The 26837-nt window shown below is 45.4% G+C and overlaps 1 protein-coding gene across 11 annotated transcripts in view; it reads left to right on the forward strand.

Annotated features, from left to right (window-relative positions):
• Positions 1–6952, forward strand: part of EBF3 (EBF transcription factor 3) — a 131227-nt gene extending 124275 nt beyond the window's left edge. For 3 of the 11 annotated variants that reach the window (XM_064373727.1, XM_064373729.1, XM_064373736.1), the window contains 5 exons: positions 21–198; positions 1272–1460; positions 1864–2061; positions 3094–3206; positions 4318–6952. In XM_064373727.1, the coding sequence (XP_064229797.1) occupies positions 21–198; positions 1272–1460; positions 1864–2061; positions 3094–3206; positions 4318–4335 (696 nt within the window). In that variant the 3' untranslated portion in view covers positions 4336–6952. The remainder of the gene's footprint in view (positions 1–20; positions 199–1271; positions 1461–1863; positions 2062–3093; positions 3207–4317) is intronic. The other 8 variants (XM_064373731.1, XM_064373733.1, XM_064373730.1 and 5 more) reach the window with 5 other exon arrangements.
• The last annotated feature ends 19885 nt before the right edge of the window (positions 6953–26837 follow it).

The raw sequence follows: 26837 nt of genomic DNA on the forward strand, positions 1-26837 counted from the left end.
CCCGCTTGCTCCTGCTGCAGGAGATCATCTTGAAGCGAGCGGCGGACATCGCCGAGGCGCTGTACAGCGTTCCCCGCAATCACAACCAGATACCCACCCTGGGCAACACCCCTGCACACACGGGCATGATGGGCGTCAACTCCTTCAGCAGCCAGCTAGCCGTCAACGTGTCAGAGACGTCACAAGCCAATGACCAAGGTAGGCCAGCGTGCCAGGCGGACCCCTGCCCTGAGCGCCCTCGGCGGGTTGGGTGAGGCCTTAGCTGCAGAGGCGCGTATCCAGGGCTGGCTGGGGAGTGGCCAGAGCGTTCCGTGCTCTCTGGCTCTGCTGGTTCCTTTGCTCAGGAAGACCTTGCTGCAGGTCCTCCCAGGCAGTGCTGGGCCCAGAATGCTCAGAGGGCCTAGTTACTAAAAACAGCAGCTCACTGGCTGCCAGACAGGTCACTGGTATTTGCTAGAAGTTTCCCTCAATGTGTTTAGAAGTGACTTTCTTTCCTTGGAAGACTGAGCTAAGCCATAGGATAGCCACGGCCAGGGAGCCAAGGGGAGCCTGTGTGGATGCGCTGCCCGCTGGGATTTGGGTCTAAGTTTGGAACAAAAACTTGGAGAGAGATGCCCATTTCCCAGCCTCGCACCTTGTCGCACGGTACAGTGACCTGGGCTGGCCAGGGTTGCTGCCTCTTGCCATCTGGGTCCATTTTAGTTTTCCTGGTTGAAAAGTGCGCAGGCAGTGAGCTTAGAAAACGCCTCCACTGTGCTGCTGATCTCGTTCCCCTCCCTCCACGCTCCCATGGTGGGAATGAAGCTCCCGTGCCCCCCGACCGCCCCCACGTATAGAAATAGCAACCATACAAACGAAGACCCCCAAACAGCCTTCCAGGGGAAGTTACGGCCACAAACAAGCTCTCCGTCAGTCATGGCATTTGAAGGTCTACAGAGGCCTCAAGTTCACGGAGTGTGGGGGGACAGACCAGGAATCCGAGCTGTTGATAATTGCCTCTAAAGAGAAACGTGAAAGCCACTGACGGTGAGATCGAAGCGCGCCCCGGCTGGCTGTCAAAGCCAGCAGAGACAGGACGGGGCTCTCGGTGAGACAGTGGCAGCAGGGTTGGCGTGATAAGGTCATCCGAGCTGGCAGCAGGCACTAGAGCAGTAGAAAGCGCAGGGTCAATTAGCAATGTGGAATATATGATATAGATTCTCGGGGAACCCCCCCCAAGTGTCTGTCACTGATAATAACGTTATTTTTGGCCGGGGGGGGGATTTCAACAGTCGGCTACAGTCGCAATACAAGCAGCGTGTCCCCGCGAGGCTACGTCCCCAGCAGTACTCCCCAGCAGTCCAATTACAACACAGTCAGCACTAGCATGAATGGATATGGAAGTGGCGCCATGGCCAATCTAGGGGTCCCTGGCTCGCCTGGATTTCTTAATGGCTCCTCCGCTAACTCTCCCTACGGCAGTAAGTGTCTGTTTTTGTCACACGTCATCACACAGATTCATATTCACTACCGAGTCGAGTGTGTGCATTGCTTGGATGTTTTGTGGTGTGAGCTACTGGATAAAAGGAAGGGTGGCCCTGGAGGCTGGGCGTCAGAATGGCGACCGTAAATTGACCCAAAACGGGGCCGATGCGCTCTCATTGGAAACCAAAAAAAAATCGGAACAAAATGGGCTGCTCAATTGGAAGAGAAAGTCCAGTGCAAAAGAGCTTGCCTGTTATCCAGAGTGTGGCCGAGCCAGACGCATGTCATGTTTTGTTCTCCTGCCCCCGCCCCACCCCCGTCTGAGGCGAGGCCTTGGCGCCCTCTCGCCGTGGCGCTGTGCCGCGGCCGCGCGTGCTGACCGTGTTTGCTTTGTTGCAGTAGTGCCGTCCAGCCCCACCATGGCAGCCTCTTCGGTCACCCTCCCTTCAAACTGTAGCAGCACACACGGCATTTTCTCATTCTCACCTGCCAATGTCATCTCCGCAGTGAAACAGAAGAGCGCCTTCGCGCCCGTGGTCCGGCCCCAAGCCTCTCCTCCTCCTTCCTGCACCAGCGCCAACGGGAACGGACTGCAAGGTGAGGGTGGTGCGGGGCCGGGCGCCAGTGCCGGGTCCTCTCCGGGGGTGTGGATGGGAGTGGGAGGGCGGGCTCGGCCTTTCTCCTGGCACCTCTGTGACCGCTGCATGTTCTCCCGTGGCCCGTCGTGATGCGTGCCACCTCTGCCTGGTGTTCAGAGCGAGGACCGCGTGCACTGAGCCCCAGCAAGGACCAGATTCCACCTCTTGGTTTTTGTCCAGCTCACCCCTCCGACGGCACCTAGTGTCCTCACGGTGGAGCACCCTGTGCCCCAAGGGGGTGGGACCACGTGAGAGAACGTGGGATTGTGGTGAAGGTAGCTGTGGCCATTGTCTGCCTGGTTCAGCCAGTGGGCCTTTGCCGGGAGCCTGCCACTTCGCAGTGTAGGGTGCAGCCCTGCCTGCCGCTCCTGCGCCTGCAGCCTCCTATGCACAAAGCAGCGAATACAGCCCCGGCATGGGGATGGCGGGGCACCATGCCACCTGTGGAGCCTGCCCTCGTGGCCATGAGGCGGGGTCTTGGTTCTCCACCTGGTCTGCTGGACCACGCGTCCAGCAAGGCTGCGCTGTCTTTTGGAAAGGCGTGTGCGTCTAGACCCAGGGCCAGGTGTGTACCAGCACCAGGTTGCAGTCCTGTCTGTGGACAGGAGGGGATTTTCCTAAGTGATCTCTTTCAAAGATTCAGGAGGGAGAAGGGCCGGCCCTGAGGGCACCGCTGTCCACAGATGAGGCCACATGGAGTGGGCATCCTGTGCCTGCCCGGCACCTGGCCCGTTTGGGCTGTACAGGCTGCATGTGGCCCCTGATGTGTGGGACGGGCAGAGCCACACAGGTGCCCCCAGGCCTCCTGAGCTTGCGAGTGGCCCTTTGTGAGGTGCTGAGGCCCGCAGGCACTTGAATTAAGTGGCCGTCATCTGGCCTCTTTCAGACACCACCTTTGGTATATGCTCCTCCCAGTGACTCAAATCCAGTTACTCCTTTAGAAACATGAACCCATTCAACCAGTATTTACTGAGCACCTACTATGTACCAGGCTCTCTGCTGGGTGCTGAGGACGTAGCTGCGGAGAAGACAAACTGGCCCTTTTGTGAAGTCGGTGGCATATTTCACTTTGATGAACTAATGCTCAAAAAAGGAACTGGAAAGGTATCAGTGATTTGAAATCATTGTCTTCACAACATCTGTTAGCGTATGAAGGGACGCCCAGGTCCCCGGAGTGCTGCCGACTGGCCTGCGTGCCATCAGCGGGCACCGCACCAGGGTCGCTGCAGAGGCAGGTGGTGAGGTGCCGCAGCCCTGCCCGCGACACGGGGTCGGGCCGGCTGAAAGACGGCACCTCCTACGCGGTGTGTACATGCACAGGGCTTCCAAACCATAAAGTTGTAACGGTGAGTCGGAGATAAATTAATATTGTTGAAATTAATGAACTGAGAAATTGAAGCTCACGTCACTACATGAACAAATGTATTAATATCTTATACATAAATTAATGAGAACGATCATTCTGACAAAAATTAAACAACACCAGTGGTAAAAGATTTTAAATTACATTCGTACCAGGAGTTCGCGTGAAAGCGTCAGCCCCACTTGGCGTTTTCATGCAAAGTTTTCTCTTCTTTCCTGAGAAGAGAAAAAAGGTCCCGCCGGCAGTGCCATGACTCACCTCTCTCCGTGGCCCTCGCCTGGAGGTTCCAGGGCAGGTGGGCTGTGAGTGGCTTTGATTCTGGAGAGCCCCTGACTCACCATTACGATACAGAGAGATGACCGCAGGGTCAGAGCCCAGACCTGGAGGCAGAGGGGGAAACTGAGGCCTGTCTTGTTCTCACATAGGGAGCGAGAGCGGGGCCTGTGAGCCGGCCTTGGCTGGCGTCACGGGAGTGACCAGGCTGGGCCACCTCTCTCGACAGAGTGGGGTCTGGGCCTCCATTGGCTTCGCACCCTGCGTTTATCAGTGCGGGAAGCTGCAGCCTTTGCACACAGCAGTGCCAGAAGCCCTTCCCTTTTCTAAAAGAAGCCTTTGAGGAGGGCTGCAGGAGGGACAGGACCGGGGGATTTTTGTCCCCAAGTGCGCCCCCCCTCCCCCGCCAGGAAGCAGATTCCCCAGCACGCCCTAAACACGCCTGAGGCTGGTGAATGGAATCCTCCGAGTCCAGCCTCCCAGTTGCATAGTGGGGAAGGGCAGCCCCGCCCGCGTTGGCGTGGCGGGAGGGCGCGTGCCAGGGGCCTGCAGTGACTGCTCTGTCCTTCTCTCTTGCAGCTATGTCTGGGCTGGTAGTCCCGCCAATGTGAGGGACTTTTGTTTACCTTCCGCAGCACCCAGCATCAAAGGACGGACTTCAGGGGACACGTTTAGTATATTAAGACATGCTGATGGAAACAGTATCTTCAAAAAAATCAGCAGCAATTGAAATGCTACAAAAGACTTTGTTTAAAGATTTTATTTAAACTATTAAGAATCAACATGCAAACAGCCTACTTCTTCATGAACAATTCCATTTTATTGACTGAACTTTTCTCATATTTTCACATTTCTCAGTCCTGAAGAATAAGGAAAACAAAGCGACGCCTATTTTGTATAAAGTTTCTGACTCCGTCATGTCTAGTAATTGCTATGTGTTGGGAGAAACTTTGTGAATGCACCATTTTGATGATCATGAAACACTGATACTCATACTTAGATTCACAATGGTTGTGTATCTCTATAATGTGAAATATTTTTTTGTGGTGATAAAAGGGGGCCAAGGAGGTATGAGCCATCAGACTGGAAGAAAGGATGACTATATGATTAGGAGAACTGGGGTGGCGGGGGGGAGGGAGGGTTTATCATTGCTTAACTTCATCTTAATGAAATGAAACTTTGTAACTTATTGTAGTTAGAAATTGTAACTTTGATATTGAATTCTCTTGCCTTCAACAAGCACACTGACAGAGAAAAAATGCTACTGTCTGTTGGTTCCAATATTCTCCCACTGCTAGAGCTTCCTGTTAAGCAAATGTGAGCTGCACCATTTTTTCAACTTTTGCTAGCACTGTATACTATTGCATTCTTAGGCTACTGTGCGGTCTATGTTTCTTGTACCAGAAATTGTCCTTTTGACTTCTAGATCCTTCTTCCCTAATGTGTTTTGTATGTGGTTATAAAATTGTAGACTTTTGTGATTTTGCCAAAGTTGTAGCTAAATATTTATACACTTGTCTTGAATTTTTTTCAGATCCACTTAAAATATTTAGAAACACAAGTTTTATTCCTTATGTGTCTTATAAGGAATAAAATGGTCTTCATTTGACACTTTCCCATGAACACTTGCAGTTGCTAAGGGACTTTATTATTTTGTAACATATCAATTATAAATATTGTATTTATCTTTGAGATTTTGTACATTGCTTTTCCCGCCTTTTCCTTTTTCTTCTTTCTTGTCTGTTGGTTTCTGATCATGGCCTGGTGTTGTGATACTGGGACAAGCATTAGCCAAGAACTTGTCTCTGATCCGTTTCGTTAAGATGAACCAGTGTCTTTACTTTTCATTTGTACTTCAAAAATATGCTATTGTTTGTTTAGACTTTCCATCCTTTTTTTTTTATTTTGAGGAAAAGTCAAATTCATTGTTTATTTTTATATTATTTTTAAGTTATCTGAACAAATACTTTTGAAAAAAAAGTTTGTTGTTGTATAGTCAGAACGGTGCCACCCGGCCGTGACAAATCCTAGTAGATTCTGTGCATGTGGAGCGGCCGCGAAGAGGCGACACCATTTGGGGCTGTGTCCTTATTATTTTATTTTTTTGTAGAATGTAAAAAGTCATTTTAGATGCCACCCATGACTTTGCCACATAGCTGAACTGTGTTTACTGGAAAAATTCAGAGGCCTAAAGTTTAAAATAAAATTTACTTCTGATGTTTTAATTAAAATGTTTGCCACATTAACTTCTCCGATGCCTTAAAAGTGGACTTCTTTAAAGAACTTTTGTGCTATTTTATCACAGGCTTACACTACAATTGTGAATAAATATTTCATTTGGAGATGGTGTAACACACACACACACACACACACACACACACACACAGACAAAAGCACAAGCCCGCTGCATGACCCGTCTCTCCTTTCTGGGAGTATTTCTGCTGCGTGCTGCCCCCTCTTGGGCCTACCTCCGATTCAGGGAGGTTTCAGGAGGACCCCCAAATCACTGCTGGTTTTTATTTTTTTTTTAACAATACCTTTCTGTGGTCAGTTCCAACAGCACTGTCTGTACTTTTAAAACTGGAATGGCCTCCCTCAGATATTGTGCCTCTTACTGCCAAACCCACAGTGAGACCAGAAGTGTCAGGTTTTTTTTCTTTCTCCTTTGCACTAAATGCTTTGCAGACACAGCACAGCAAACGTTTTGCAAACTGCAGCAGAAATCGAATCTAAAACAAAAAGGAGGGACTTTTTTAAATACCTTCTTGACAAAAAAATCAACAATACACAACTTAGAAAGTGTTCATTCTAGGGACAAAATAAACAATGTCCCCTGGAGTCAGCAGGTCACAGTCCGGCTTTGTGATGGTTGACAAGGCCTAGCTACACGGGAAAGCCTGAGAAGTCACTTTGGAACTAAATTGCGTCCGTTTTATCTCATATGAGTAAGGGTTTGATCTACAAAAGAGCTCACACGTATGCACTGAGAACGCCTGCCCGCTTCCCCGTGCCCTCACTTGGTTCGTGTTTTAGGTTACGTGGTCAACGCCCACATCACTTCACTGTCTCAAGACTGAGCGCTTCACTAAATGGTAGATTTTACTGTTAAAGACCCTACAATAAAATTGTTTTATCTGTACATTTTTTCAGATATTTAACTGTATAAAAATGTTCATTTTACACAATATTTAATTAAAGTATTTCTTGTCTGTGAATTTCACTTCTGGCGATGTTCTCTGTTTTGATTATTAAAATGACGGACTAAACACACGTAAAACTTACATTGGGGTTTCATTTGCATGTCTGGGTTCCAAAACTGCAACTTGGCCAAGATAAAAATTATCCATCCACGGAAGAACTTTCCACAAAGTTATCCACCTTCCACCCTCTAACCTGCGTAGAGAGGTTCAGCAAATTGTCACTTATGTGGTCCTGGCCCCCAGAGGCTGCACTCTGGGTGATTTTTCTGTGTCACAGATGCTCTGTGGGCCACAGTAGCACTGGAGTGACACATTCACTGGTGGGGTACTTGTCTTTGAGAACTCAAACACTCCCAAGGCTCACTGGGGAGCTTTGTAACATACTCCCTCCAGACCTTCTGCCCCAGGCCCTCTGCTTCTGAGCAGCATACTGGCAGGTAGGGAACAAGTGCTCCAGTGACCCCCACACACACTCCTTTTGGCTCCATGGTTGGGTTTCACTGGGCAAGAACTAGGCTTAGGAGAGTGAGTGCAGCAGCAAAGGCTCTGGAAGGGTGGGCAGACACCAGGGCACCCAGATGCATGTGCTAGCTAGGGTCTACACAAGGGCACGACCAATTTCACTGCCACCACAGAGGCACAGTAGCCCCCATGCACTAGCCCCGGGCACTGCTGGCTGCACACTGGTAGCCAAATGCACCAACCATAATGAGATCTGCCATCAACACTGAGGTTCTAATTTACACAACGATGTTCAGCTCTTCGAGTTTCCCATGCTCCCATTTTAGTCAGTATTTTTTCATTTTCTCCTCCATGAAAGGCTGGGTTTGCATGTTTTGGCTTGCAGCTTTATCACACATACACATAAGTGTGATCCAAATTAGTACTCACAAATGTCATCTTAATTACTTGTTCTGCTGAGCAAAACAGGAAACAATTATTCAAAACATAAAGAAACTTGTGAATACCTTTTTCTCCTGTCACTGACAATCAGGTTCTCATTTCAGCCTTAAAGAGACAGCAAAGAGAGAGGCTTATAAGGTACAAGCCTAAAGCCTGCCCACTCCCCTCCCCTGCAGGCTCCCTCCCAAGTGGCTGGAGGCTGGGGCTGGGGCAAGCAGTTGCTGGGCAAGTCACCTCCTTCCCACTCTGCGTGGGTGCCACAAGTACCCAACACCCCGCAACTTGGGGACGGAGAAATTATTTTCTGTTTGTTTCAAATCAGAAGCAAGAACTGCATTCTTTCAAAATGCATGCCAATTATTGTCAGGCTGCCTCTTAAGGTCTTTCAAGCTTTTAAAGATTATTCAAAGCACTTGAAATGGGCTTCAATCTAATGCCTCATTTCATTGCATTAAACAGCCTAGTTAATAAAGAATCAATATATTCAAAGGGCAAGGTTATCTTTTGTCTATAAGGGGTGGTGTCATTCTGAACCTTTTATAGTTCAAATGCTGAAAAAGACCTCATGAAATCCATACTCATCAAGTGGGTCAACGAGAGCGGTAAAGAGGCCCCTGAAAGGGAAGAAAGGCTGCTCTCCTCTAAAACAACCCACGCCTTATCTCGCTCACTCGGCGCACCCAAAGAAGTCCTCAGAAATGTCAATTTCTCATCAAGACAAGAGGCCATGATGATCATTTTTTCCAGAGAATACATACAATTAAGAGAATGCAGAGAGGCGGCGGCGAGAGTGATTTGTGGCTTATTCCGGCCCCACGAGCTGCGATCTCCCTCCCAGCAGATAAAAAGGGTTGTTGATAACTGAAGTGTCAATATGCCGAAGAGTGATTTTTGAATGTGAGTCCTTGTGCTTTGAGCTCGCCGGGCCGATCCCAGGCCCTGATAACGGCGCAGCTGCCAACGGACACCACAGGTTGGCCCTCACAATTAATGCCATGAATAAATCACACAAAAGAGTTGGGATGCTTTATACTCGGTGAGACAATCCCCCGCTTTACCCTTCAAGGATTCCTTTTATGTTGGAATAAGGTTGCTTTTAATGAAATTTAAACTCATCAGAGGAAATCAAAAACCTCCAATCAGATTACAAATTGATTTTTTGGTCATTTGTCATGTCCCAGCATAGAGCCGCAGGTTTCACAGGGAGCGAGTTGCCGCCGTGGCAGGGCTGGGAGTGAGCGTGGACGTAGCTCCGGCTCCCACCCCTGGCCTAGGGACAACCCGTGGCCGGGCTCCTTGGCAGGCAGAGGCAGCCCTGGTGACTCCACCTGCCCTGCCAGGTACGGCCAACTGAACCTGTGACAAGAACAAGTGCCAATCAGGGTGAATCCAGCGGCAGCTTTATAACCTGGGACATCGTCCTTGGCAAAACTCACAACTTCTAGGTCTGCACTCACAGGTCCATGGATGGCCACAGAGACACATTTTCTGGGGAGTGCCGTCAGTTTTGCTGAGTCTCCACCCCCATCCCTTCCCACCCCAGTTGGATTACACCACCCCACGGACAGCTGCACACAGGACACAGAAGCTGAGGGCCACCCAGTCCCCATGTGCCAAGCAAGACCTTTAGATCTGGGCAGACAGAAGCCTGACTCACTCCCACCCACCATCCAGTGGAAGCCCCAGTGCTCTCCTCGGCAGAGCCTGCCCTGACCCCCAGGCCACCGCAGGGTGGTGTCCCCTGCAGAGAAGACTTGAGAGCATCTGAGGCCGCCAGTCTCCAGCCTTCCAGTGGGTCTCCTGAGTGCCCTGGATGAACCTGCGCCTTCCTCGCCCCCTCACCCCTGCATCGGGCACCAGTCAAGGCTGAGTGGGGAAGCTGAGTGTCTTGTACTTAGTGGGAATCTAGAAGGGCATTTTGTCCCTCTTGGAAAGACTAGGGCTGGGGACAAAGTGAGGCAGGCACTGCTCCTTCAGGAGGAGGTGAACACTGTTTCTGATTCAAGATTCCTCAGAGACCACCTCTTAAATATAGCTGCTAAAGTGAGTCGAATACTCCACACATCTAACGGCAATACTCACCTTTGCTGCCCTGTGATCTGTGGAGCGCTTCATCCACACCGTCTGTTCTGTCCTCCCACAAAGCTCTGTGCTGGGGCTGGCTCCCTATTTCCAGGTGGCGAAACTGCAGTTCAGAAAGTTTAGATGACAGGCCAGGGTCACCGGGCTGAAAGGACCAGGGCCTGATGCCAGGTGACGTCTCCAGTCTCCAAACCCTACACTCTCTCCACTGATTTAGGTTTCAGGTATCTTCAGTAAGAAAGACTGGCTGGGCACGGTGGCTCATGCCTGTAATCACAGCACTTTGGGAGGCTGAGGCAGGCAGATCACCTGAGATCAGGAGTTCAAGACAAGCCTGGCCAACCTGGTGAAACCCTGTCTCTACTAAAAATACAAAACATTAGCCAGGCGTGGTGGCAGGTGACTGTAATCCCACTTACTCGGGAGGCTAAGGCAGGAAAATGGCTCAAACCTGGACCTGGGAGGCAGAGGTTGCAGTGAGCTGAGATAGATCGCGCCATTGCACACCAGCCTGGCCACCAAGAGTGAGACTCTGTCTCAAAAAAAAAAAAAAAAAAAAAAAAAAACCAGAGAGAGAGAAAGAGAGAGAGGGAGGGGTGTCTGAATGGAAGCGAGGAGAGAAGTCAACTTTCCTGAGAAGACCCTAACCAAGTCACCCACAGGGTTTAGAGGGCCTGACTCAGCTGAGGCCACCTGTATAGGCCACAGGTGGAAACTGACTTGTCTGGTGCAGCTCAGCTGGGTGTCAGGGGGCTTTGCCTCTGAACGTAACCAATGTCACACATCCACGCTTCCAAAATCAGAGGCAGAAGACCATTTCTCCCAGGGCCTTTGCAGCTGCCAGGAGTCCTCAGGACTGCTGGCTCCCTGTGCTCTCCATGGGTTTTCTGGCATCCACATGGGGTCCACACATGGGGCTGGTGCACCATGGTCCTTGTGCACACATGGGATCCCTTGGATTCACACAGCATCTCCAGTATGGGAAGGGTACACTGAGCCTATCCCATGGTGCAGGAGTGGGAGGGAGGTGAGGCAAGGACTGAGGCAGCCAGAGGCTTAGCCCTGCAGCTGGCACCTGGCAAGGGCTCAATAAAAGCTTCCATGACTGCCAGCAGGGTGATGACGGGCTAAGGATGGAATGAAGAAGAGGAAAATCAGAGCAATCAGGATTAGCAGGGTAGACTTGCAGTGAGTAACAACAGTGTCAGAAGTGTTGGCTGAAAAAGACACAAAGGGTCAGGAGGGAGCACAGGAGTCTCTCACCAACCTGCCCATCAGACGACGCCCTCTCCCAATACTCCACATTGATGGTGGGCCACGGACAACGAGGGTCTTCATGCAGCTTGCTCAGCCATCCAGGGTTCATTAGCTGAGCCAAATATAAAACTTGTTTCTCCACCTGTAATGGGCCAGATCTTCACTGCCTTGTGCTACTCTTGTGGGGCTGATGTACAGAAGGTGCCACCAGGAGGGAGAGAAAACATGCCTGCAACAATCTGAACAAAGGGTTTACATTCTTAATATACAATGAGCTTTTGCAAATCAATAAGACTCAATGAACACCCTAAAGAAAAAAGAGGCAAATTTACAGTCCATTCACAGGGGAGCAATAAAAGTGATGAATAAGCTTAGGAAATTATATTCAACCTCATTTAAAAATACATATCAAATTAAAATAATGAGATGAAGTTGTTTAACCTATTACATTAGAAAAGATTTTTCTTAAAAGCTAATACACGATGCCGTGGATGGAGGAAGGGGATTCTTACAGTTGTCGGCAGAAGAGTAAATTGGTGCAAGCCTTCTGGAAATCAGTCTGACATAACAAGAGACTTAAAAATATTCATATCCTTTTTACTGACTAATTCTACTCCAAAGAATCAATCTGAAGGAAATAATCAGACATTAGACAAGACTTTTAGGTACAAGATTGTTAGCTATGGCAATATTTATCAAAAAATTGGAAAGAACCCAGATGACTCAAAATAGGAAATGGTCATTAAATTATGATATAGCCATTATAATGGAATATTATATATTCTATTAAGCCATAAAAATCATGTTTTTGAAGTATATCTAATAAAATGGTCAATATCAAATGACATAAAATTAGGCAAAATAAGCATATAATACTGTTTATATAGAACATAATTCCAATTTGTAAATTTCTATATTGAGAGAAGACAGTAAATAATATATAAAAATATACATCTATTTGGAAAAAATACTGGTCAGAGTTATAGCAAAATTAACAGTAGGTATATCTGAGAGCTTAAAACTTACACAGTACATTCATATTTTCCAAGTTTTCTTCTGAACAGACAGGCAGAGTTATGTGCTGGAGAACACTGCTCACTGTATCAGTCTCACCACTCTGCCCTCCTGCTACAGTGAACAAGGTAAGGAAGACAACAGACTCAGAGCCATCAGATTGGGCTAGAACACTGAGGCCTGATGGAATGGGCGCTGGTGCATGGCTGCCTGGAATCTGAGCTGGGGCTGATGTAGTGCTAAGAGAGCAGACACCAGACCAGGAAGTGGGCAGGAAGGAGGAGAGGTATACAGAGGTATGGAGATCTGGGCTGCATGGTCCAAAGGGGAGAGAGCCCAAGGGAGGGGTTCCCATGAAGCCCTGCTAAATTCCTTGTTCTGGCTTTCTCAGCATGCCTCTGGGGCCTGATACTATCTTCACTTCTATCTGAACTTCTTGGAGGAAGTTTCTGCTGCCTGCAACCAAACAATTACTGACCAGACAAATTAGGGAAAAAACATCTTTAAATGATCATTATAAGAGAACCAAAAATAACTTTACAAAGTATGAGGTTTAATAAATGCATTTAGCAAGATTAATGAATACAAGGTCAATAGAAAACTGTATTTCTATGACAATAACAGTATTTTTACAACAGGAATTTTAAGACTGCCATTTTAAAATTTTCAGTGCCATTTATAATAGCATTAGAAACACCAAAGAGCTAGAAAGAAAGCTACCAAAGTTATGCAAGATGTCTACATAGGAAACCACAAAATTGTACTGAGAGAAAATTTTAAAATTGTAATAAATGAAGAAATATACCATATTCATGGATTGGAAAATTACCTGTTGAGATGATGTCAACTCTCCCTCCCTAAACTGACCTACAGATTTAGTGCAATCTCAATCAAATTCCACAAGGTGCTTCTCTTAAAATTCATAAGCTGATCCTAAAATTTACATGGAAATGTAAATGATCCAGAGGAGCCAAGACAATTCTGAGAGAGAGAGAGAGAGAGTTAGAGAGAGAGAGGCTGGAGGATTCAAACCACCCAAACCAAGACTTCTCATGAGGCTGCAATGACTAAGACACTTTGGTATTAGAACAAGAACAGACAAATAACCTAATGGCATAGGCAGTCCAGAAACAGACCTCCTATACATGGTCACCTGATTGACAACAAAGGTGGCACTGAAACGCAGTGGCAGAGGGTGCCCTCTCCAATAAGTGGCGCTGAGGGCAGTGGAAACACACACGATAGACTGGATGATGTCCTTCTCGCACACGTGAAAGGACAAACCCAGATGGCTGGGAACCCTAAGATATGATGATTCCCCAGCTCTGAAAAGGAGAGGAACAGTGTGTAGAGACAAAGTGAACAGCTGATGTTAAACCAAAGTTGAGGGAACACCCAAGACCTAGCAACGAGCTGGAGCTATGAGCACCCACTTGCCTGGGCAGGCTTGCAGGAGGGAGGACTTTTAAAGAGAAGAACAAAACCCAGCCCAGTTCCCCTCAGCTGACTCCTTGGGCTTGCTTACCTAGGGCTGCACCAATGCTCTGGACAGGATGGAGACGCAGAGCTTTGTAGCAGCTCTCACGAGAGTTGGTAAGAATAGGCAACCTCAAAAGATAGCTGTTCTGAAACAGCTATCTTTTCTGAAACAAGACATTCAAAAGTCCCACAGTTTTATTGTTAAAATAAATTAAAGATCTAAATCAACCAAAAAATCTTGTGTTCATGGATTGGAAGATGATACTGTTAAGATTAATGACACAAAACTGATATATAGACTCAATGCAATCCCTATCATAATCACAGCTGGCTTCTTTATAGAAACTGACAAGCTTGTCCTAAAATTCATATGATACTGCACCAGACATGGAATAACCAAAACACTCTGGAAAAAGAACAAAGTTAGAAGAATTCCATATTTTGATTTCAAAACTTACTACAAAGCAACAGCAATTGAGACAATCTGGTACTGGCATAGGATGGACATATCAATGAAATAAAATTGAGAGTTCAGAAGTATAATTATGTACCTATGGTCAACTGAGTTTTGACAGAACTGCCAAGACCATTCAATGGGAATAGAATAGTCTCTTCAACAAACGGTGTTGGAGAACTGGAGAGCCACAAGCAAAAGAACAAAAAAAGAACAAAATTATATTTGTATCTCACACCATAGAAAAAATTAACTCGAAATGGAGCAAAGACCTAACTGTAAGAGTTAAAACTACAAAATAGGAACACTTCTACACTGTTGGTGGGAGTGTAAATTAGTTCAACCATTGTGGAAGACAGTGTGGCGATTCCTCAAGGACCTAGAAATAGAAATTCCATTTGACCCAGCAATCCCATTACTGGGTATATATCCAAAGGATTATAAATTGTTCTACTATAAGGACACATGCACACGAATGTTCACTGCAGCACAGTTTACAATAGCAAAGACCTGGAACCAACCCAAATGCCCATCGATGATAGACTGGACAGGAAAAATGTGGCACATATACACCATGGAATATTATGCAGCCATCAAAAACGATGAGTTTGCGTCCTTTGTAGGGACATGAATGAACCTGGAAACCATCATTCTCAGCAAACTGACACAAGAACACAAAATCAAACACCGCATGTTCTCACTCATAGGCTGGTGTTGGACAACGAGAACACATGGACACAGGGAGGGGAGCACTACACACTGGGGTCTGTTGCGGGGAAATAGGGGAAGGACAGTGGGGGGTGGTTAGTTGGGGAGAGATAGCATGGGGAGAAACGCCACATATAGGTGAAGGGGAGGAAGGCAGCAAATCACACTGCCACATGTGTATCTATGCAACAATCTTGCATGTTCTTTCACATGTACCCCAAAACCTAAAATGCAATAAAAAAAAAAAACTACAAAAACTCTTAGAAGAAAACAGAGGACCCTTTATGACCTTGGATTTGATAATGGATGTGACACAAGTCTTAGATGTGATATCAAAAGCATGAGCTGCACAAGAAAAAATACATAAATTGGACTTCACCTCAACTAAAAACTTCTATGTTTCCAAAGACTCTATTAAGAAGTGAGACAACAACCCACAGAATGAGAAAAACGATTTGCAAATCGCTTATCTGATAAGGGACTTGTATCTAGAATATAAGAAGAACTCATACAAATCAATAACATAAAGACAAATCACTCAATTTAAAAATAGGAAAATGACCTGAATCAATGTTTTCTGAAAGAAGTTATATACATTACTAATATGCATGCAAAAAGATGCTCAACATCATTAGTCATCAGGTAAATGCAAGCTGAAACTACAATGAGCTACCACTTCACACCCAGGAAGATGGCTGTAATAAGGAGGTCCTAATAACAAGTGATGGCAAGGATGTGGAGAAATTAGAACACTTCACACCCAGGAAGATGGCTGTAATAAGGAGGTCCTAATAACAAGTGATGGCAAGGACGTGGAGAAATTAGAACACTTCACACCCAGGAAGATGGCTGTAATAAGGAGGTCCTAATAACAAGAGATGGCAAGGACGTGGAGAAATCAGAACACTTCACACCCAGGAAGATGGCTGTAATAAGGAGGTCCTAATAACAAGTGATGGTAAGGACGTGGAGAAATTAGAACACTTCACACCCAGGAAGATGGCTGTAATAAGGAGGTCCTAATAACAAGTGATGGCAAGGACGTGGAGAAATTAGAAGACTTCACGCCCAGGAAGATGGCTGTAATAAGGAGGTCCTAATAACAAGTGATGGTAAGGACGTGGAGAAATTAGAACACTTCACACCCAGGAAGATGGCTGTAATAAGGAGGTCCTAATAACAAGTGATGGTAAGGACGTGGAGAAATTAGAACACTTCACACCCAGGAAGACGGCTGTAATAAGGAGGTCCTAATAACAAGTGATGGCAAGGACGTGGAGAAATTAGAACACTTCACACCCAGGAAGATGGCTGTAATAAGGAGGTCCTAATAACAAGTGATGGCAAGGACATGGAGAAATTAGAACACTTCACACCCAGGAAGATGGCTGTAATAAGGAGGTCCTAATAACAAGTGATGGCAAGGACGTGGAGAAATTAGAACACTTCACACCCAGGAAGATGGCTGTAATAAGGACGTCCTAATAACAAGTGATGGCAAGGACGTGGAGAAATCAGAACACTTCACACCCAGGAAGATGGCTGTAATAAGGAGGTCCTAATAACAAGTGATGGTAAGGACGTGGAGAAATTAGAACACTTCACACCCAGGAAGATGGCTGTAATAAGGAGGTCCTAATAACAAGTGATGGCAAGGACGTGGAGAAATTAGAACACTTCACGCCCAGGAAGATGGCTGTAATAAGGAGGTCCTAATAACAAGTGATGGTAAGGACGTGGAGAAATTAGAACACTTCACACCCAGGAAGATGGCTGTAATAAGGAGGTCCTAATAACAAGTGATGGTAAGGACGTGGAGAAATTAGAACACTTCACACCCAGGAAGACGGCTGTAATAAGGAGGTCCTAATAACAAGTGATGGCAAGGACGTGGAGAAATTAGAACACTTCACACCCAGGAAGATGGCTGTAATAAGGAGGTCCTAATAACAAGTGATGGCAAGGACGTGGAGAAATTAGAAGACTTCACGCCCAGGAAGATGGCTGTAATAAGGAGGTCCTAATAACAAGTGATGGTAAGGACGTGGAGAAATTAGAACACTTCACACCTAGGAAGATGGCTGTAATAAGGATGTCCTAATAGAGAAATTAGAACACTTCACACCCAGGAAGATGGCTGTAATAAGGAGGTCCTAATAACAAGTGATGGTAAGGACGTGGAGAAATTAGAACACTTCACACCCAGGAAGATGGCTGTAATAAGGAGGTCCTAATAACAAGTGATGGCAAGGACGTGGAGAAATCAGAACACTTCACACCCAGGAAGATGGCTGTAATAAGGAGGTCCTAATAACAAGTGATGGTAAGGACTTGGAGAAATTAGAACACTTCACACCTAGGAAGATGGCTGCAATAAGGAGGTCCTAATAGAGAAATTAGAACACTTCACACCCAGGAAGATGGCTGTAATAAGGAGGTCCTAATAACAAGTGATGGCAAGGACGTGGAGAAATTAGAACACTTCACACCAAGGAAGATGGCTGTGATAAGGAGGTCCTAATAACAAGTGATGGTAAGGACGTGGAGAAATTAGAACACTTCACGCCCAGGAAGATGGCTGTAATAAGGAGGTCCTAATAACAAGTGATGGTAAGGACGTGGAGAAATTAGAACACTTCACACCCAGGAAGATGGCTGTAATAAGGAGGTCCTAATAGAGAAATTAGAACACTTCACGCCCAGGAAGATGGCTGTAATAAGGAGGTCCTAATAACAAGTGATGGCAAGGATGTGGAGAAATTAGAACACTTCACACCCAGGAAGATGGCTGTAATAAGGAGGTCCTAATAACAAGTGATGGCAAGGACGTGGAGAAATTAGAACACTTCACACCCAGGAAGATGGCTGTAATAAGGAGGTCCTAATAACAAGTGATGGCAAGGACGTGGAGAAATTAGAACACTTCACACCCAGGAAGATGGCTGTAATAAGGAGGTCCTAATAGAGAAATTAGAACACTTCACGCCCAGGAAGATGGCTGTAATAAGGAGGTCCTAATAACAAGTGATGGCAAGGACGTGGAGAAATTAGAACACTTCACACCCAGGAAGATGGCTGTAATAAGGATGTCCTAATAGAGAAATTAGAACACTTCACGCCCAGGAAGATGGCTGTAATAAGGAGGTCCTAATAACAAGTGATGGCAAGGACGTGGAGAAATTAGAACACTTCACGCCCAGGAAGATGGCTGTAATAAGGAGGTCCTAATAACAAGTGATGGTAAGGACGTGGAGAAATTAGAACACTTCACACCCAGGAAGATGGCTGTAATAAGGAGGTCCTAATAGAGAAATTAGAACACTTCACACCCAGGAAGATGGCTGTAATAAGGAGGTCCTAATAACAAGTGATGGCAAGGACGTGGAGAAATTAGAACACTTCACACCCAGGAAGATGGCTGTAATAAGGAGGTCCTAATAACAAGTGATGGCAAGGATGTGGAGAAATTAGAACACTTCACACCCAGGAAGATGGCTGTAATAAGGAGGTCCTAATAACAAGTGATGGCAAGGACGTGGAGAAATTAGAACACTTCACACCCAGGAAGATGGCTGTAATAAGGAGGTCCTAATAGAGAAATTAGAACACTTCACACCCAGGAAGATGGCTGTAATAAGGAGGTCCTAATAACAAGTGATGGCAAGGACGTGGAGAAATTAGAACACTTCACGCCCAGGAAGATGGCTGAGGAGGTCCTAATAACAAGTGATGGCAAGGACGTGGAGAAATTAGAACACTTCACGCCCAGGAAGATGGCTGTAATAAGGAGGTCCTAATAACAAGTGATGGCAAGGACGTGGAGAAATTAGAACACTTCACACCCAGGAAGATGGCTGTAATAAGGAGGTCCTAATAGAGAAATTAGAACACTTCACACCCAGGAAGATGGCTGTAATAAGGAGGTCCTAATAACAAGTGATGGCAAGGACGTGGAGAAATTAGAACACTTCACACCCAGGAAGATGGCTGTAATAAGGAGGTCCTAATAACAAGTGATGGCAAGGACGTGGAGAAATTAGAACACTTCACACCCAGGAAGATGGCTGTAATAAGGAGGTCCTAATAACAAGTGATGGCAAGGATGTGGAGAAATTAGAACACTTCACACCCAGGAAGATGGCTGTAATAAGGAGGTCCTAATAACAAGTGATGGTAAGGACGTGGAGAAATTAGAACACTTCACACCCAGGAAGATGGCTGTAATAAGGAGGTCCTAATAGAGAAATTAGAACACTTCACACCCAGGAAGATGGCTGTGATAAGGAGGTCCTAATAACAAGTGATGGCAAGGACGTGGAGAAATTAGAACACTTCACACCCAGGAAGATGGCTTTAATAAGGAGGTCCTAATAACAAGTGATGGCAAGGACGTGGAGAAATTAGAACACTTCACACCCAGGAAGATGGCTGTAATAAGGAGGTCCTAATAACAAGTGATGGCAAGGATGTGGAGAAATTAGAACACTTCACACCCAGGAAGATGGCTGTAATAAGGAGGTCCTAATAACAAGTGATGGCAAGGACGTGGAGAAATTAGAACACTTCACACCGAGGAAGATGGCTGTAATAAGGAGGTCCTAATAGAGAAATTAGAACACTTCACACCCAGGAAGATGGCTGTAATAAGGAGGTCCTAATAACAAGTGAGGCAAGGATGTGGAGAAATTAGAACACTTCACACCCAGGAAGATGGCTGTAATAAGGAGGTCCTAATAACAAGTGATGGCAAGGACGTGGAGAAATTAGAACACTTCACACCCAGGAAGATGGCTGTAATAAGGAGGTCCTAATAACAAGTGATGGCAAGGATGTGGAGAAATTAGAACACTTCACACCCAGGAAGATGGCTGTAATAAGGAGGTCCTAATAACAAGTGATGGTAAGGACGTGGAGAAATTAGAACACTTCACACCCAGGAAGATGGCTGTAATAAGGAGGTCCTAATAGAGAAATTAGAACACTTCACACCCAGGAAGATGGCTGTGATAAGGAGGTCCTAATAACAAGTGATGGCAAGGACGTGGAGAAATTAGAACACTTCACACCCAGGAAGATGGCTGTAATAAGGAGGTCCTAATAACAAGTGATGGCAAGGACGTGGAGAAATTAGAACACTTCACACCCAGGAAGATGGCTGTAATAAGGAGGTCCTAATAACAAGTGATGGCAAGGATGTGGAGAAATTAGAACACTTCACACCCAGGAAGATGGCTGTAATAAGGAGGTCCTAATAACAAGTGATGGTAAGGACGTGGAGAAATTAGAACACTTCACACCCAGGAAGATGGCTGTAATAAGGAGGCCCTAATAACAAGTGATGGCAAGGACGTGGAGAAATTAGAACACTTCACACCCAGGAAGATGGCTGTAATAAGGAGGTCCTAATAACAAGTGATGGTAAGGACGTGGAGAAATTAGAACACTTCACACCCAGGAAGATGGCTGTAATAAGGAGGTCCTAATAACAAGTGATGGTAAGGACGTGGAGAAATTAGAACACTTCACACCCAGGAAGATGGCTGTAATAAGGAGGCCCTAATAACAAGTGATGGCAAGGACGTGGAGAAATTAGAACACTTCACACCCAGGAAGATGGCTGTAATAAGGAGGTCCTAATAGAGAAATTAGAACACTTCACGCCCAGGAAGATGGCTGTAATAAGGAGGTCCTAATAACAAGTGATGGTAAGGACGTGGAGAAATTAGAACACTTCACACCCAGGAAGATGGCTGTAATAAGGAGGTCCTAATAGAGAAATTAGAACACTTCACGCCCAGGAAGATGGCTGTAATAAGGAGGTCCTAATAACAAGTGATGGCAAGGACGTGGAGAAATTAGAACACTTCACACCTAGGAAGATGGCTGTAATAAGGAGGTCCTAATAACAAGTGATGGCAAGGACGTGGGGAAATTAGAACACTTCACACCCAGGAAGATGGCTGTAATAAGGAGGTCCTAATAACAAGTGATGGCCAGGACGTGGAGAAATTAGAAGACTTCACGCCCAGGAAGATGGCTGTAATAAGGAGGTCCTAATAACAAGTGATGGTAAGGACTTGGAGAAATTAGAACACTTCACACCTAGGAAGATGGCTGTAATAAGGATGTCCTAATAGAGAAATTAGAACACTTCACACCCAGGAAGATGGCTGTAATAAGGAGGTCCTAATAACAAGTGATGGCAAGGACGTGGAGAAATTAGAACACTTCACACCCAGGTAGATGGCTGTGATAAGGAGGTCCTAATAACAAGTGATGGTAAGGACGTGGAGAAATTAGAACACTTCATGCCCAGGAAGATGGCTGTAATAAGGAGGTCCTAATAACAAGTGATGGCAAGGACGTGGAGAAATTAGAACACTTCACGCCCAGGAAGATGGCTGTAATAAGGAGGTCCTAATAACAAGTGATGGCAAGGACGTGGAGAAATTAGAACACTTCACGCCCAGGAAGATGGCTGTAATAAGGAGGTCCTAATAACAAGTGATGGCAAGGACGTGGAGAAATTAGAACACTTCACACCCAGGAAGATGGCTGTAATAAGGAGGTCCTAATAACAAGTGATGGCAAGGACGTGGAGAAATTAGAAGACTTCACGCCCAGGAAGATGGCTGTAATAAGGAGGTCCTAATAACAAGTGATGGTAAGGACGTGGAGAAATTAGAACACTTCACACCTAGGAAGATGGCTGTAATAAGGATGTCCTAATAGAGAAATTAGAACACTTCACACCCAGGAAGATGGTTGTAATAAGGAGGTCCTAATAACAAGTGATGGCAAGGACGTGGAGAAATTAGAACACTTCACACCCAGGAAGATGGCTGTAATAAGGAGGTCCTAATAACAAGTGATGGCAAGGACGTGGAGAAATTAGAACACTTCACGCCCAGGAAGATGGCTGTAATAAGGAGGTCCTAATAACAAGTGATGGCAAGGACGTGGAGAAATTAGAACACTTCACACCCAGGAAGATGGCTGTAATAAGGAGGTCCTAATAACAAGTGATGGCCAGGACGTGGAGAAATTAGAAGACTTCACGCCCAGGAAGATGGCTGTAATAAGGAGGTCCTAATAACAAGTGATGGTAAGGACTTGGAGAAATTAGAACACTTCACACCTAGGAAGATGGCTGTAATAAGGATGTCCTAATAGAGAAATTAGAACACTTCACACCTAGGAAGATGGCTGTAATAAGGATGTCCTAATAGAGAAATTAGAACACTTCACGCCCAGGAAGATGGCTGTAATAAGGAGGTCCTAATAACAAGTGATGGTAAGGACGTGGAGAAATTAGAACACTTCACACCCAGGAAGATGGCTGTAATAAGGAGGTCCTAATAGAGAAATTAGAACACTTCACGCCCAGGAAGATGGCTGTAATAAGGAGGTCCTAATAACAAGTTATGGCAAGGACGTGGAGAAATTAGAACACTTCACACCCAGGAAGATGGCTGTATTAAGGAGGTCCTAATAACAAGTGATGGTAAGGACGTGGAGAAATTAGAACACTTCACACCTAGGAAGATGGCTGTAATAAGGAGGTCCTAATAACAAGTGATGGCAAGGACGTGGAGAAATTAGAACACTTCACGCCCAGGAAGATGGCTGTAATAAGGAGATCCTAATAACAAGTGATGGCAAGGACGTGGAGAAATTAGAACACTTCACACCCAGGAAGATGGCTGTAATAAGGAGGTCCTAATAACAAGTGATGGCAAGGACATGGAGAAATTAGAACACTTCACACCTAGGAAGATGGCTGTAATCAGGAGGTCCTAATAACAAGTGATGGCAAGGACGTGGAGAAATTAGAACACTTCACGCCCAGGAAGATGGCTGTAATAAGGAGGTCCTAATAACAAGTGATGGCAAGGACGTGGAGAAATTAGAACACTTCACACCTAGGAAGATGGCTGTAATAAGGAGGTCCTAATAACAAGTGATGGCAAGGACATGGAGAAATTAGAACACTTCACACCTAGGAAGATGGCTGTAATAAGGAGGTCCTAATAACAAGTGATGGCAAGGACGTGGAGAAATTAGAACACTTCACACCTAGGAAGATGGCTGTAATAAGGATGTCCTAATAGAGAAATTAGAACACTTCACACCCAGGAAGATGGCTGTAATAAGGAGGTCCTAATAACAAGTGATGGCAAGGACATGGAGAAATTAGAACACTTCACACCCAGGAAGATGGCTGTAATAAGGAGGTCCTAATAACAAGTGATGGTAAGGACGTGGAGAAATTAGAACACTCACACATGATTGATGGAACGTGAAATGGTGTTGCCACTTTGGAAAATAGTCCAACAGTTTTTCAAATGGTTAAACAAAGAGGTACCATATATCCCAGTATTTCCAATCCTAGGTATAAACCCAAGATAAATGAAAAACATAAACGTACACAAAAAGTTGCACGTGAAATATTTACAGCAGTAGTATTCATAATAGCTAAAAGGTGGAAACCACTCAAATGTCCATTATGAATTTTTTTTTTTTTGAAACAGTATCTCACTCTTTCCCAGGCTGGAGTGCAGTGTCACAGCTCACTGCAGCCTTGACCTTCTGGGCTCAAATGATCCTCCCCTCTCAGCCTCTTAAGTAGCTGGGACTACAGGCATGCACCACCACACCTGGCTAATTTTTTTATTTTATAAAGAGATGGGGTTTTGCTATGTTTCCCAGGCTGGTCTCAAACTTCTGGTCTCAAGTGATCCTCCCTCCTCAGCCTCCTGAAGTACTGGGATTACTGGTGTGAGCCACCATGCCCATCCATGAATGGTTTAAAACACTGTACATTCATACAACAGAATATTATTCACCCATAAAGGAAATGACATGCAGAAACATGCTATGACATGGATGGATCATGAAAACACTATGCTGAATGAAAGAAGTCCAATCACTAAGAAACTCATGTTTTCATCTGTATAACATGCAGAACAGACATATCTATGCACACAGAAAGCAGAGGAGTGGCTGCTTAGGGCTGAGGAACAGGTGATGGGGGTGGCAGCCAAGGATATGTGTGGGTTTCTTCCTGCAGTGATAAAAATGTCCTAAAACTGACTGTGGTGGCAGTTGCACATATCTGAATATGTTAAAAAACCATTGAATTGTACACTTTAAATGAGTACACTGTATGGTATGTGAACTATTTCTTGATAAAGCTGTTATAAAAAATTAAAAAGCCCTGTGGTTTTATCAGAGCATAACGAATGAACATTATTTTTCATGAAGAATTACTCTTAAGCATTTTGGTGTTCTGGGGAAACCATGTTTCCTGGAGCATATGGCCAGGACTCATGCTGCAGGCTGGCACATGGGATCTTGGGGCCCTCCTAAGTCTTTGTCCTAAGCTGGCCAAGGGCCCCCTACCACGTGCTCCCCAGGAGGGGCTTCTTGGTGTCCATACACCTTGGAAGGGGAAGGTGGTCTTGTAGGTCCCTACAGACCCCCTATCTCCAGGCCACCAAAGTGGAGATCATGGCTCCTAATTCTTGCCTGGGTTGAGACCAAGGCAGGTCCACACTCCCGCCAAGGTCCTGGCTCCACATGGCACCAGGTGGGACAGCCTGCCCCCACCCCAGCCTGGACTCTGCCTGGGCTCTTGGGAGGCCACTCTTGGTCCCCTGTGGAACACACATACACAGGGCTTCTCCTCCAAGGTCATTTCCAAATAACATGAAGGAAAAGCAAAATCCTTCCAGATGGCCTTTTAAGAAAGTTTCATTATTTTCTAAACATTCCAGAATAATTACTTCTACTATTTTTAACATAGTAGTTTTTTCTTAAATTTCTTTAAAACTTGTCTCTTTCAGTTGGATCTCACGAGTCTCAGTGAGTACCACCCCTGCCACCCTGCTCCAAGCCACATCAGTGCTTCCCTTGAAGATGGTGGCAGCCTCCTAATGGGCCCCCTCGCTCTTGCCCTTGCCCTGGAGCTCTGTCCCTCTCCGTATTGACACCATGGCCAGAGGGGTCTTTAAAATGAAAGAAATACCCACCCCCTCCACAGACCTTCCAAGGGCCACAAGGACACTGAGGGTCAGCCACTGCCCTGCCACACCTCCCTCCCTCTGCTGCTGCTGAAGCTCCTGCCTGAGGCTCTGTGCTTGCTGCTCCCTCTCCCTGGAGCTCTCTTCTGCAAAAGCACCTGCTGTGCTTCCCAACTCACGTCTTACCCCCGGCCCAGGGAGGCAGGCCTGCCTACCTGTCTAAAACTAACCCCCACCTCAACCACCACACAGACACCTTTCCCTCTCCCTTTCATTTTATTTTTCTCCTTAGCACTTACACCATTTAATGATGTTTAGATTTTATTTAATTGACGTCTGCACTGTCTCCCCGTGAGAAGGGAAGCCCCTTGAGGGGAGGGGTTGGTCTGCTTGGATTATTGCTGCATCCCCAGAATTCCAGCTTTTGCAAACCAAAATTTCAGGGAAACAGCTTTCCTTGCTGTGTCTTCAACCAAGGCAAGGGTTCTTAACCTAGGGTCCATGAACTTCAATGAAAAACAAAAATTTAACTTTATTTTCACTAATAGCTATAAAATTCAGCATTTCCTTATGAGTACAGGCAACAAGCCACAGTGATTTTAGCAGTATCAGATTGTTTATGGTTATTGTGACTTGGAGAGTCTGGTAATAATTAGCTTAACTGTTCCTAGATTTTGTTTAATGCATGAATAATGAAGAAGCACATATACAATGATATCTCAAATTTTATTTTTAATGTTTTGCTAAGAATTTAATATAATTCATTTTATCTGTGATTGTGGACTTGAAAACACTGTTCTGGGGAAGGGGTCTTCAGGCTTCACTAGCCTAATTCAGGGATCCACACACATAACAGAGGCAGGACCCTGGCCCAAGGCACTGCTTCTGTGCTCGGGGAACATGGCTCAATATCACACTACAGTGGCCCATTAATAATGATCCAGTTCTTTCATTTTCTAGCACGGTTTTGCTCCACAGTACACAGTTCTTGTGTTAGTTTATAATATGCACTCATTAAAGTAATATAACTACACAAAAAGAGCTCCAGACTTACACCTGACAGTCTCTGCGCAGGCTAAGTGGGTCACTCAATCCCAGCTCCCTCCTGAGTATTTGTGGAGACTTTGTGGTAGGCCAGGTCCTGAGTCAGAAGAAAGACAGGCATTAAATAGGTAACAATCGCCACCCCTACTTTTTTTTGACTTTCTTGTAATTCAGATTTACTTAAAAAATAAAAGCAATGACATGCATTTGGAGAAAATGGCTAATCTTTCTTATCCCAACTCTGCCTAAACCCCTTCAGCTTGCAGGTAGATGCACTATTACCAATGGGCTGTCAATGTTACAGACAGGCATCTCCATGTAGTCGTAAAACCATGAGACAGATCACACAATAATTTTTATGTTACTCTCATCAAGCTTCTCCCAGTAGCACTTTTCTTTAGCACTTACACCATTTAATGAAGTTCCCTGTTAGTACATGTAAATCCACCCCATCCTTCTTAGTGGCTGTAGAATAATCCATTGTGCATATGAAAGCACATTTATGGAACCAGTCCCCTGTTGAAAATTTTATATTCTTTGCTATTAAAAATTGCCATGGTAACAAACAGAAAATAAAAAAAATTAAAGATATCATTAAAAAGATACTCCTACAATGTCAGCAAAGCATTAAATATCTAGAAATAAATGGAATTTATTAAAAATTGGTACAGTGAAAACCACAAAACATAATTGAGAAAAACATTTTAACAATCTAAGTAGTTGGAGAGATATACCATGTCCATAGATTAGAAAACTCATTATTGTAAATACCTAAATTTACCCCAAATTGATCTGTAGATTAAACACAATCTTAATAAAATGTTAGCAGGCTTAGTTTGATGAGCTGATTCTGAAATTTGAAAGGACATGCAAAGGGCTAAGGATAGCAACATAATCTTGAATAAGAATAAAACTGGAAAACTGAGACCATCAGCC

Source organism: Aotus nancymaae, unplaced genomic scaffold, assembly GCF_030222135.1.
Source record: "Aotus nancymaae isolate 86718 unplaced genomic scaffold, 86718_ANA_hifiasm-v0.15.2.pri h1tg000010l, whole genome shotgun sequence".
In the NCBI taxonomy this organism is placed as follows: Eukaryota; Metazoa; Chordata; class Mammalia; order Primates; family Aotidae; genus Aotus; species Aotus nancymaae.